At 36.5% G+C, this 13063-nt stretch overlaps 1 protein-coding gene and 1 long non-coding RNA gene across 2 annotated transcripts; both read right to left on the bottom strand.

Annotated features, from left to right (window-relative positions):
• Positions 1-679: 679 nt before the first annotated feature.
• On the bottom strand, positions 680-5173 carry LOC111383572. The gene is made up of 3 exons (XM_023007686.1): positions 4971-5173; positions 3590-3775; positions 680-917 (listed from the first exon to the last, which is right to left on the bottom strand). The coding sequence occupies exons 1-3, from the start codon at positions 4974-4976 to the stop codon at positions 870-872; spliced, it is 240 nt and encodes a 79-aa protein (XP_022863454.1). The 5' UTR covers positions 4977-5173; the 3' UTR covers positions 680-869.
• A 5999-nt stretch (positions 5174-11172) lies between these two features.
• LOC111383566 lies at positions 11173-11602 on the bottom strand. Its single transcript, XR_002700763.1, has 3 exons — positions 11517-11602; positions 11302-11442; positions 11173-11214 (listed from the first exon to the last, which is right to left on the bottom strand). It is a non-coding gene; the product is annotated as an uncharacterized LOC111383566 (long non-coding RNA).
• Positions 11603-13063: the final 1461 nt, after the last annotated feature.

Here is a 13063-nt window from a genome sequence, read left to right as displayed (position 1 = left end):
AGAGCTCAGAATAGAAGAAATGCAAATGGGTCTCCTTGAAGAACACCGCACAGAATAGAAGAAATGCACATGGGTCTCCTTGAAGAACATCTCGCTCCTTTTTAAAGATGTTCTCTCACTTCCTTCTTCTTCTGCTCCGTCCAAGCCTTCACTTCCCCTACCTTCAATCGTCCCTTCCTTACCTTCTTCATCCTCTTCCCAACCTTATGAGGCAAGCTTGTATCCCTGAGTTTAATTCTTGTATGTATTTCTCTTACTATTGTAATTTTTTAAGGTCAGGAGCTATTTTCTTCTCGTACCATTCTACATTTTTTTCCCTAATCTACAAGACCAAGCATTCCACAAAAGTGGATTGTATAGAAAAAGAAAGTAACATGGTTTACATGTTTGCTCTATTTGAAATTCTATAGAGTATCAAGTACGAAGCAACCTAAAATAAACCAGATCTGATGTTTTGATAACTTTGGTTGTGTTTGGCCTTGCTCAAGTACAATGTCACACTTGATACAGTCATGAAAGCTAGAAAAGAAGCCAAATTAAACCTAAGCCAAACATTCCCATGTGGCACTAAAACTGAATTCATTTTACGTTGAATGCCCAATGACTAGAATTTTCATAGACACTGAGATTTGATGATTTTTTTTATGATATGCTCTAATATACCATCTCACTTAGAAAGACGAAAAAATATATAATATGTGTATATATTCATTTGCATTCATTGAACAATTTACATCCACATAGAGATACATTCTTGATTATTTACACGGGCATATAACCATATCTGCTTTAGTTTGCTTCAGTTCTTGAATAAACAGGCTGCAGATATTCAGCAATATACACAGTCCAAGATCATGTCAATGATGAAATCAGGGCAGAACACAACAACTGAAGCACCTCAGCATCTTCTTTTTCCTCTGCACAATGGACAGTTCTCAACAAGATTAGAAAGAGTGATGCAGGTAGCCTATAATTCACGGACACAGACACCAGCACGACGTGAAGATGCCGTAATGTTTTAAAATAGTAGTATGATACATCAATTAAAATTATAGAATAATATATTATATGATCTTTAGTTTTATGCTTCTTGACTTTGAAGTTTAAGCATAATTAATACATTTCACCTCTGATTTTAAAGTTGGCATTTGCAATCTTTTGAATTAAATGAGTGGCCATTTGATTTATCAAGATAACTTCGGATCATGATAATCCTGTTTGTTACTAGTGTCAACGAATTACAAATCTTCATGTATCAAAAAAATGCCTATAGTAGATGCAAACCAAGCTCGAAATGAAGTATATGAAGTTTTTTCTAACATTACTTTGATAATTTAAACAAGTGTTTGCTCCTTCTATATTTCTATAAGTTGTGTTAGGTTCTTAGTAGTACTCCAAGGCCTTTTCTTCTTTTTACTTTGCACATAGATTTTTGTCTCTTTGATAACAAATTCTCAAGACAGTATGGAAAAAAGCTGGAGAACTTTATACCTTCCATTCAGAAGAAATTGAATTATGTTCGAAAGGTAGCCATATGCCCTAGTTTTTTTATATAATATATTTTACAACTCTCAATCGGGGCTCAATTTTGAGTTGCTCAACCCATTTCACATGTTTGTGATGTAATTTAGACTAGATTCTGGCTCCAATATTAGTAGGAAGATAGCACAATTAAAAGCTTCCTAGATTCTACATATTAAAATTTATAGGATAGGAGTTTTGGTGTCCTTGACATGTTGAAGGCATGTCCCTCGCTTGTCAGAAAACAATATTATATATAGAGAAAGAGTGAAAAATGATATAATAAGCACCGGTAAATGACAGTTGCATGGTGCATCAATTAATAGGCAAATAATTTAATTCTTAGGACCTATCAAAACTTATTTACAAATTAATTGATGTAACATGTTACAAGTGCTTAACATAATTAAGCATCGATGCCTAGTAGATTATATTTCATATATATGTAGGACAAGCAGTAGTCAATACATGTCCTATGCCTAATGTGTCCTAAGAACATACATGACTCCACCTTAAGAGGAATGTCAACGTTTTACTAAATGTAATTACATACCTTCCTTCTTTGTGCATATTTATCAAAGCTTATAATTGCTTATAAGCGGTGAGTCCCATTGACTGCGTGGTTCAAAAGTAGATAAAAATTGTGGTCTTACGAATGCATAGATAAAAATAGAATTTGGCCAACTTATAAGCAATTATAAGCTTTGAAAAACATGTAATTTAGTCTGGTATGCTCCACGTGCATTGAATTTGACCACGTGACATGATAAAAATGTCGAAAGTGTGTTGGTAAATGTTTCTTGTGTTGTATGTTGACTTTGTGTTGTCCCACAAACGGTAGAAATTGAATTTGTTCAATTCTACGCTATAAGGTGACTTTGTCGTTCTATCATCTATGTACAATAGGTTTACTAGTCCTATGTCAAAAGAAAGAAAGATAGCAAGTCAACCCCTTTGTTCACCTATATATTTATGAGCTTCCTTTTGTATTTTTTAATTGTCAATTTGGACAAAGTCATACATTATTTTGGGGTGAGAATCTCAGACCTTTTGTGCTCACCTAGTCCACCTACTTTTGGTGGGGGATTTTGGTTGGAGTACCTTGTACTCTTTCAGTATCCAAAAAGTACAAAGACTCCTTTTAGGATCACTTTTGTGTCCTATCAAATACTAACACTTCTATTAGGTCCACGTGTCGTGTTCAACGCCGACACGCATTGGACTTCACAAAAAATGTAACTGTTAAGTAGTATACCATCTCCTATTTTTATAATTTTAAAATTTGATACACTCAGAGATACATTAAATACACTCCTCGAACAAGTGTATGACATGCCATGCACCCTAACGTCCTTTTCCTTATAATAAGAAGATCTAATATTAGAATCTCGTAGAAAGATAGCTAAGGAATGACTCCTATGTGGAATGATTGATTTAATAAACTTTGATTATTCATATCCTATATTCAAAAATAAAAATAAAAAATATAACATACGATAAAATTACTAAATGTGAAAGTTTAAAGAATTTAAATAGATGTCACCGACGTGTCCTCGTCTTACTTTTCTGAAAACATGTTTGTGCTTCTTAGCTTATTATGTATTGTAGGGGGTTCAAGATTGAGTATGTAGTACTCTTTTGTATTCTCCGCTTTTGTTTAGTAAAAATCTTCTTCTCTCCGCCTATGTACCTAAGCTAAGCGCCTAACACACAAATTTCTTGTGTTTGTTTTCTCTTTTACATTTTGCCTAAAACTTACTGGAGCTTTCACAACACACCTAGCATATCAAACACATCACATAACATGTTAGACACATGTAAATACGTGCCACGACACACAACTCCTGTAAAATTGATATAGTATAGAACAACATTCTCTGGCATGTCAAGATCCATGTGCATTGAGTTTGACCAAGGGGATATGGATCGAAACAATGCTAGAGTACACGTTGAAGAAAAATCTTATGTAGAAGATAGTTTAAACGCATCATGATTAACACGCTGAGCAGATTTCATCATAAAAAATAACAAAAAATAAATTGCAATTAGGTATGAAATGGAAACTTACCACACCAGGTTCATCATTTGAAGGTTTAGTCAGAAGTTCTTGTTCGTTTCCAATGCTGTAGCGTGTTAAGTCACTTTTGTGCTGCTTCCTATTGGCACGAGCTTGTGAAAACACTACTGAGTAATTAGTATTAGTTCCAGCCTTGTTATCCCACCCTCCAAATTCAGGCACAGCTTTCCAATTTTTCTGCCAGTCAAGAAAAATAGAAATAAATAAGATCAGTAAATACAAATTGAACAGATAATACAAACATTAATATGCCATATTTGATAATATCATCTCATCTCATCTAAAGCTCAAGCGATTATGAAGTGGAGAAAGTTATTCATTCATATGTGATCATCAAATGCCTGCCACATGAATATGCATTAGTCAATATCCCCTTGGTCATGAAGCACATTGACTAATGCATCGAGCATAAATTAATGCTTTAATTATTTCAAGACTATGTAGTATGTGAATTAAGATCTTCTATGACTGCTAAAAGCCGTGATAGAATACTATCCACAATGGGGGTAAAGATGCATCGTATCTGTATAAGAGAAAATTGATCATCAACGATGAAAAAATGATAAGAATTTGGCTTGTCTAATACAGATAAGGTGTTCGTAAACAAATAATTATCCACTTCAGCTCCTGTTTTGCAAGATCGCACACTGAAGAAAAAAGCAGCAATAAGATTACAAGAGTTTGCAACTTCAAATAGCAATATTAAACAACTTACCAATCAAATTAGTGTAGACTACTTTATCTGGGATGTTAAGCAATGAACACATTTCCTCATGATTAATTATAACATTAATAGAAAGTATAAATGAAGAATCCAATCTTCTTATGTTTTGCTCTTAACTGGAGATCCCATCCTCAGAAGGAAGGCAGGTTGTGTTAGGTTGACAGTTAACATCATTAATTGTTATAAACAATTCATTGGGAATAGCCTACTAGTTGTGAAAAGTGATTCATACATTAGACTCCAAATTTATTAAGAATAAAATGGGCAACAAAAATGAAGCAATCATGATTCACATTATCAAGGCATTGAAATAATACATTCAACTCCAAACTTATTATGAATAAAATGGGGCATCGAAAATGTTGCATTCATGATTCACATTATCACGTCATTGAAACAAATTTCCTGAAACTGACAAGATGCCCATTCACAATAGCATTCAAACAAAACCAAAATTTTATTACTAATAAATTCAGAATCTACCTCATGAGTCATTTTTCTCAATTCAGTAAAGATTCAATTTAACAAGATTTGCAATCCCAAAATTCCAATTCAACAACATCATTCAAAATTGCAGAAACTAAATTAATATAAACAAAAATGTATAAAAAATTTACTTAATTATTTTAGAAATAGCCAAAAGTTCACCTCCATAGAAAAAAGGAGAGGAGATTGAAGCGTGGAATATTTCGGAAGCAGACACTTTGATTTCCTTGTTCATTTACAGGGATCTATTTGGGGAATTTAAAGGGAAGATTCAATTTGAGCGGAAATAAAAACAAATTAATCTCAAACCATTAAATTCATAAATATTTAGAATTTTTGCTGTTAGAAATGAGAGGAAGGGAGGATTATTAGGGGGGTACTTTTTAAATTGGCTTGGTCAAATAACCAATTTTTCAGTTTAATCAATTTTTTTTTTTTATTCACCACATTGGCTTCTTGTCAATAAAAAGACAATTGTGCCCTTATTTATGTTTCACAATTACAAAAGTATATCAATTCTTTAAAAGATAATAATATCCTTAATAGTTTAAATAAATTCAGTTACTTTCATACGTAAATTTTAAAATCAGTTTTGCTTATCAGTTTCTCCAATACAGTAAAAAAGAATTTTTTCCTTCCATCTGCTAAAATACTGAAATCTCCCAAAATTATCAAAGGTTCAACAAATAAACAATACTCACAGTTAGCACTGGAAATTGGTAAGTATAAATACGTATTTTTAATTTTGTTTTAGTTAAATTTACTGTTTGAATCTTTAAATCATTTTTTTGACAAAGGCAGATGAATTTTACAGTATTTAAACACAGATTTATAATTTTTTTATAGCAAAAACAACAAAAAAATTCATCTCTGTATGCATATATTTTACATGAAAAATTTATAGGTGTCTGTAAAATAAATATTTAAACATTATTTCGTTGAAAAAGGGAAAAAATAAAAAATTTGAGCATAAATTTCAGATGAAACGGACAAAAAAGTTAGGCCAAATGTTTCCAGCCGGCCCAGTTGTCCGGGCCGGCTGGAAACAGCCAGCTTTTTTTTTTTTCCCTTTTCAGATTTTAGAATTTATTTGTTCATTAATATATGTTTATTAAAATAAATATTAATGAATATTTAAATACAAATTGAAATAAATATTTTTGAAACAATTAAAATAATCAATGAATTATTTAAAATATTAAATTAAATTAAATATGAAATGAACAATTTAAAAAATTATATATGAATTCCTTATTTTTAATTTGTGGCAGATATGATATCAGCATGTGTCCCAATTTGTTACTTTGGTGAATTTCAAATGAATGAAAATGCTCAGTGGGAATGGAAATGGACGAGTGAAGGAGATGGGGTTAAAGCAATTTTTATAACAAGGAGTACATCGTTCGCAGAAATGTACAGTGATATACAAAACATGCTTAACGTCGATCCCTCTCAGTACGATATGAAATTGGGATTTTTGTTTCATAAGCATTCAACCGTTTCAATTCCACCTATGAAAGTTACTTCTGAAGTGGAAATGAAACATCTAATTAAATTGAACCAAGGCCGAAAGTCGACTCCTATTTGCGTAACTTTATTGGGGAAGAATGTCCGCGAGGGTGAACACGAAGTTTCAAATGAAGAGAATCGTAATGTAAATGATGTTTGTGATACAATTCAGATTGTTCGTGAAGATGATGTGGTTATTCCCGAGAACACTGTTATTCACCATGATCACGCTGTTACGCACAGAATTCCATCGATAGTTGAAAACAACGAGAATGAAAATGCATTTACAAACGAGGATTTGATTGCTTTATCTCGTAGGAGACATGAGTCGGGTGGGAGCTCACAGGCCGGACCGAGTACACGGTCCTCTAATTGTTCGCGTGTAGTTCCCGATGATGTAGATGTATATGTCGAGCAACTATTCGAATCAAAGAAAGAATTACAAGAAGCTGTGCACCGGATTGCTTTAAAACATAACTTCGAGTTTAAAGTGAAGAAATCAAACAAGTCGACGTACACAATTATCTGCGTTGACGACAGTTGCCATTGGCGTTTGCGAGCGACTAAGATAGACACGAATGAGTTCTTGTAGTCCGTAATTATTTAATTTCGATTGTTTATTTATATGTAATTAATTAGTTAATTGAATTGTTTATTTTTCTCTTCATTTAATATTTAATATATTATCTAAATTATGATTATTTTTATTTACATTGGCCAGGTATTGCTATAACATGGGAAGAATTAATATTGGGTCGGCATTTTTTATTGAGAAGGATAACGAAAATCGCTTCAAATATTTCTTTATGGCCCTTGGACAATGTGTTCGAGGATTTCGAAATGCAATGCAACCCCTAATCTTAGTCGACGGTACAACCCTTAAGGCGAGATACGGGGGCAAGTTGATTATTGCAACATGCCAAGATGCGAACATCCAAATTTACCCTCTTGCGTTCGGCATAGTCGACGGAGAAAATGATGTAGCAATGAGTTGGTTTTTCACGAAGTTGAGGGAAGTAATTGGAGATGTCGAAAATCTTGCATTCGTAACCGATCGAGGGCAGTCAATAATAAATGGTATCGCCGAAATCTTCCCCGAGGCACATCATGGTTATTGTATGTACCATATACAGGGAAACTTGAAGACCAGGTATCGAGGCAATGGCGTCGTTACGTTGCTTAGGAGAGCTGCAGAGGCTTACAGTTTTAAAGAGTTTGATAAGTTCATGGTCGAAATAGACAGTAAATCGCATGCTGCATGGGAGTATCTAACGGAGATAGGGATTGAACATTGGGCACGATCACATTTTCCAGGACGTCGATACAACATGGTGACGTCGAACAATGCGGAGTCGCTTAACGCTTCATTCAAGAAAGATCGAGAGTTACCGATTCTCGCAATGATTGAGAACATTCGTGACAAGCTACAACAGTGGTTTCATGATCGACGTGAGGAATCACAGAGTTGTGCAAGTGTGCTAACCCCGGCTCAAGAAGATAAGCTCTTCAAGAATCTAGATGTGGCAAGAAAAGTATATGTAGAACCACTTGATCAATTTCACTTCTCCGTGAGATGTGCACGTAATTTCGGATACATTGTGGACTTGAATGATAACACGTGCACGTGTAGACGGTTTCAGTTGGAGAGTTTTTCATGTACACATGCAGTGGCAGTGACTATGCATAGAGGATTACCACCACACACCTTATGCAGTGTGTATTACATGACTGATTATTGGAGAGCAGCATATGCGGAAACAATATTTCCTGTACCAAATGAAGTCGAGTGGGAAGTGCCCGACCACATTCTTCCACTGAATAACTTGTTGCCACCAGCAGTTGGACCACGTACTCCTGGACGTACACGTACGTCTAGAATACCATCTACCAGAGAGTTTCCCCAGCCTCGTAAGTGCAGTAGGTGCGGTGCAACAGGGCATACTAGAAGATATTGTACAAGTCAGATTCCTCTACATGACAATGTAACGGATGTGTAATTTTAATAACTATTGGCAATGTAATTATTTATAATATTGACGTTAATTTTTTATGCATATTATTTATGTGAATTATTAGATTTAGTATTTTTTTCAAACATTTTATTCATTACATTCATTTATTATTCATATTATTTATGTTAATTATTTGAAATCGAAACTTTTTCTAGACACTGCATTATACGGTAGGCTGCATTGTAAAATAAATATTTAAATATTACATAAATAATCAACATTTTACAATTTTTTCGTAATTACAAATAAATGAATGAACTGTACAATATTTAAATAAATGTAAAATATGTACAATTATTTACAGATCCCCATTAAATTCAAATAAATCACGTGCTAGTTTATTTCTCCAATTTTGTATCCATGCCTGGTTGATTGCATCAACCTTATGTGCCACACTCAAAAATTCTATGTACTTGATGACGAACATGCCGCAATCACCCCTACAATTAAACAATGTTGTATTAGCACATCGAAAATTAGTTAGAACCTAAGATGTAAATGACAAAAAGAAAATTACAAACACTTACGATATTTGCTGCATCGCCGTCGTCGTGTTCCGCACGGTGGCCAATCTGTCATGTACAGTGATGTTCGCTCGTCTAGCTATCATGGGAACGATCACAGACACCAACTCTAGATTTTGCTCGAGCTAGCCTTGTGTCAGGCATGAATGATCGGGGTCGTACACATACATCGTGGAGTCGGCGAATACGATTTCCACTGCAATGTAGTGATGATTCACACATACTGGTACGTACATATGCGTACAGCCATCCCATGGCTTTCCACCGACACTCAGCCACATCCCTACGACCCATTCCATCATATATTCCGACACCGTGTACTCGCTACCCACGGCCTGGAACGACTTGTACTCAATGTCAACGGCACGGATGAACTCGGTGTTCAATATGAGTCTGCCAGGAATGTTGAACGATTTTGGATGTCTTTCAGCATGATCTCGCAGCAAATCCATGCTCAAGTCGATGTGCTACATCAAGAAACACCAATAAAGAAAGGAGTTAATCTATGAATTTCATTCAAAAAATTGATTTTGAACATACATAATAAATAACAATATTTTCATTTCACTTACATCATCGGCGAGTCAAGCCCCTGAAGTGGTGATGTCATGGAACCACTTGTAAGCATTTGAGATCGTCTTCTCAGCAATCGTGCGGTTGGCCCTGAAAAAATAAGAACAGAATTTTTAGTTATAAGAAGTATACATGCGTCAGCGTCAGCGTCTGCGTCTGCGTACTATACTAATTACATAAAATACAAAACTTACCCAGGCTACAGTGCTCTCCACTCTGTCTCAAAGGCTTTCCACTTGGCGTGGTCCACCTCCCTGAATAAATTCGGGTGCGTCCCGTCGACGAACCTTCTCCTCTTCACCTCCGTGGTAAAGGAAGAAAGAACGTACTGTGATGGCACCCTTGGCCTCTTGCCGACCACCCGCTCCACCACGTCAACAGCCATCGTCCTCTCATCATGCGTCTCGAGAATCTCCATCTCCCCAACCATCGGGACGACCCCCTCGCCCGCTATCGGGACCACCTCCTCCGACACAAAGACCACGGCCGGCGAGTCTGGCGTCTTCTCGGGTACCACCTCCACCTCCGGTACCCTCACCTCCTCCGGTGCCCCCTCGACATCCCTGGGTATCCCGTACACGGGTACCACCTCCAGCTCCAGTACCCTATCCTCCTCCGGTGCCCCCTCGGCATCCTCGGGTATCCCCTGCACGGGTACCACCTCCATCTCCAGTACCCTATCCTCCTCCGGTGCCCCCTCGGCATCCCCGGGTATCCCCTGCACGGGTTCCACCTCCACCTCCGATGCCCCCTCGACGTCCTCGGGTATCCCCTGCACAAGCACCCCCACCTCCTCGGGTATCCCCTCTGCATCGGGTGACGTCATCTCAGGTACCACCTCCACCTCCATCTCCGGTACCCTCTCCTCCTCATGTACCCCCTCCACGTCCTCAGGTATATCCTGCACGGGCACCCCCTCCACCACAGGTATTCTCTCTCGCTCCTCCATCCCCATCGTGTCATTTAAAAATGAATCAAATGCAGCAACTGATAGCCACGATGAGTCAACATACCCCATCTGACCCCCTCTCCCCTGATAACCACCGACCCCTCCGTCACCCCCTCCATCCCGATAGTGACCTGTCCCTCCACTATCTCCTCCATTTCGATAATCGCTCGTCCCACGCAAGCCTGCTATGTCACCCCGTATCGCTGCAACCTCAGCATGAAAGTCTCCTAACCCAGCTCGTAACATCGCGACATCATATCATAACTGTGCCATGTCCCCGAACTCAGCTCGTAGTGTCACGACATTATCCCGTAACTCTGCCATGTCTCCTCTCATCTCCATCAGGAGTTCGAACAAATCAATCGCCGAAGCACGGGGACTAGGTGCAGGAGGCGATACTAGATGGCCCTCCTGAAAAAATAACTATTACAAATGAATAACCTAACAAATAAAATAAAACGACAATCGAAGAATTATTTTTAAGTAACATACTCTATCTCGATCAACGCTGGACTCAGGCATCTGAACCTCTGGCGTAGCTGGACGTGATCTTCTCAGCGGAGGTGACATCCTCGCTGGACGTGCTCTCCTCGGTGGAGGTGATATCATCAATGGATGTAGTACTGAACGATCCTCCTGAAAAAATAAATATTACAAGTGAAGCACTTAATTACAAGATCAAAGCGATATTCAACAAATCCTGCACAGTGACATACCTTATCTCGATCCATCCTGGACTCAAACATCTGATCGTCATGTGTAGTACGAAGAGGCAATTCGCGAATATAAAATTGACTCTCCTCCTCGATCGACGGTGCTAATTCAGTGAGAACTTCAAGCTGTCATTTTGATATGTCACAGTTAATGACTATGTATTCAGATTGTAAAAGGACGTACAACATAAATAGCAATTGTATAATACGTACCTCAGGATCGTCGAGGAGAGCCGATAACTGTCTGGCAAGCGGCTTGTCTTGTGCTCGCTAGTGATGCATCCGAGGATAGCGTATCTCTCCTCTCCTCGCATACCGACTGGCCAAGATGGGGACAGTCTCGTACACCCATATCTGAAACAATTACAATTATTATGTATAGAATTCAATAAAAAAAGTGTAGGTAATTCATTAACTTAAACATATACCTGCAGCGCCAACGGCAGTCCATATGCATCGTACTTGCGCTCGGGCTTATCCCCCTTTGGCATTGAAAATCCCCTCCTAAACACGCGTAATGTATCAAGAATCGTACTTGCGCTCGGGCTTATCCCCCTTTGGCATTGAAAACCCCCTCCTAAACACGCGTAATGTATCAAGAAAACATCTCCGACCCCATGGGTAGTTGTTGAAGGCATCAATATCATTAACAACCTCCAAATGAAAAATGTCAATCGATGTCTTCTTGTGATGACACCGGAGTATGTTTTCGATGATAAGCACCAAGCCTAACTTCAACCTATCAGACATCCGATCACATCTCCTTAATGCATCTCCTAGCTGCGCTAGAGTAACCGTCGTCTGTCCATGAAAATATTCATTCAACAGCCTCCTGTTCCTCGGAACACAGGCCCTCGCATTTGCATAGTCCGTACATCGCAATCCAGTGACGAGGGCAAACTCAAATATAGAGAACGTGGCTACCTTGCCCCCAAGATCAAAATGGAGGGCGTCTCCGTCAACTGGCTTCAGCAAGTGACATAACAGAGCATCCAGCAGCTGCCCAGACCACTATACATCACGCAATGAATACAATGGCCATAAGCATGATCGACGTAATATATCTGTGTGATCGTCGTCCAGCAAATCCAATACTAAAGCGAAGCTGGTAAAGTTACAATTCGAGGTAACTTTACCAGGGATCTGTCTAACAGCGTCGTCCAGATGATATTCCATTCTGCAAAATTTCAAATATTAGAACCCTATGCAAATGATGTTCGATAAACAAAAATATTAAAAAAATATATTAACACACTGCTACTAGATGCAATAACCAACCGATAACGGAATAAGCAAAATAAACGTAAATTACTATTTTCCATATACTTAATTTGCTAATTTGATCGTTTATTTTAATATTTTAATTGCTTATTTTAATTATTTATCTAACACTAAATTAACTTTTTCATTTTTAATTAATGTTTAAACGCTTATTTTAATTCTTTACGCATATCGCTTATTTCATATTTACAAATTTATTTTAATTGCTTTATAAAAAAATTAATGTAATTGACATTTTCATATCCTAATTTAATTGTTTATTTTTATTATTTCACAAATGTTTATATATTTATTTAAATTCTTTATGCATATTACTTATTTAACATGTAATTAATTATTTTAATTATTTTAATAACACTTATTTTGATCGTTTATTTTAATATTTTAATTATTTTTCTAACACTTAATTTACTTTTTCATTTTTAATGAATGTTTAAATGCTTATTTTAATTATTTACGCATAATGCTTATTTCATATTTACAAATTTATTTTAATTGCTTTGCAAAAACTTAATTTGATTAATATTTTAATTTTCAAATTTAATTGCGTATTTTTATTGTTTTACAAATGTTTAAATATGTATTTAAATTATATATATATATATATATATATATTTAAATATTTCTTTTAACAATTTTACTAACACTTATTTTGATATTTTCATTGCTTATTTTAATTATTTTTCTAACAATT

This window comes from Olea europaea, unplaced genomic scaffold, assembly GCF_002742605.1.
Source record: "Olea europaea var. sylvestris unplaced genomic scaffold, O_europaea_v1 scaffold2718, whole genome shotgun sequence".
In the NCBI taxonomy this organism is placed as follows: Eukaryota; Viridiplantae; Streptophyta; class Magnoliopsida; order Lamiales; family Oleaceae; genus Olea; species Olea europaea.
The sequence above is the reverse complement of the archived record's forward strand: the minus strand, read 5'-3'. Positions and strand labels throughout refer to the sequence as shown.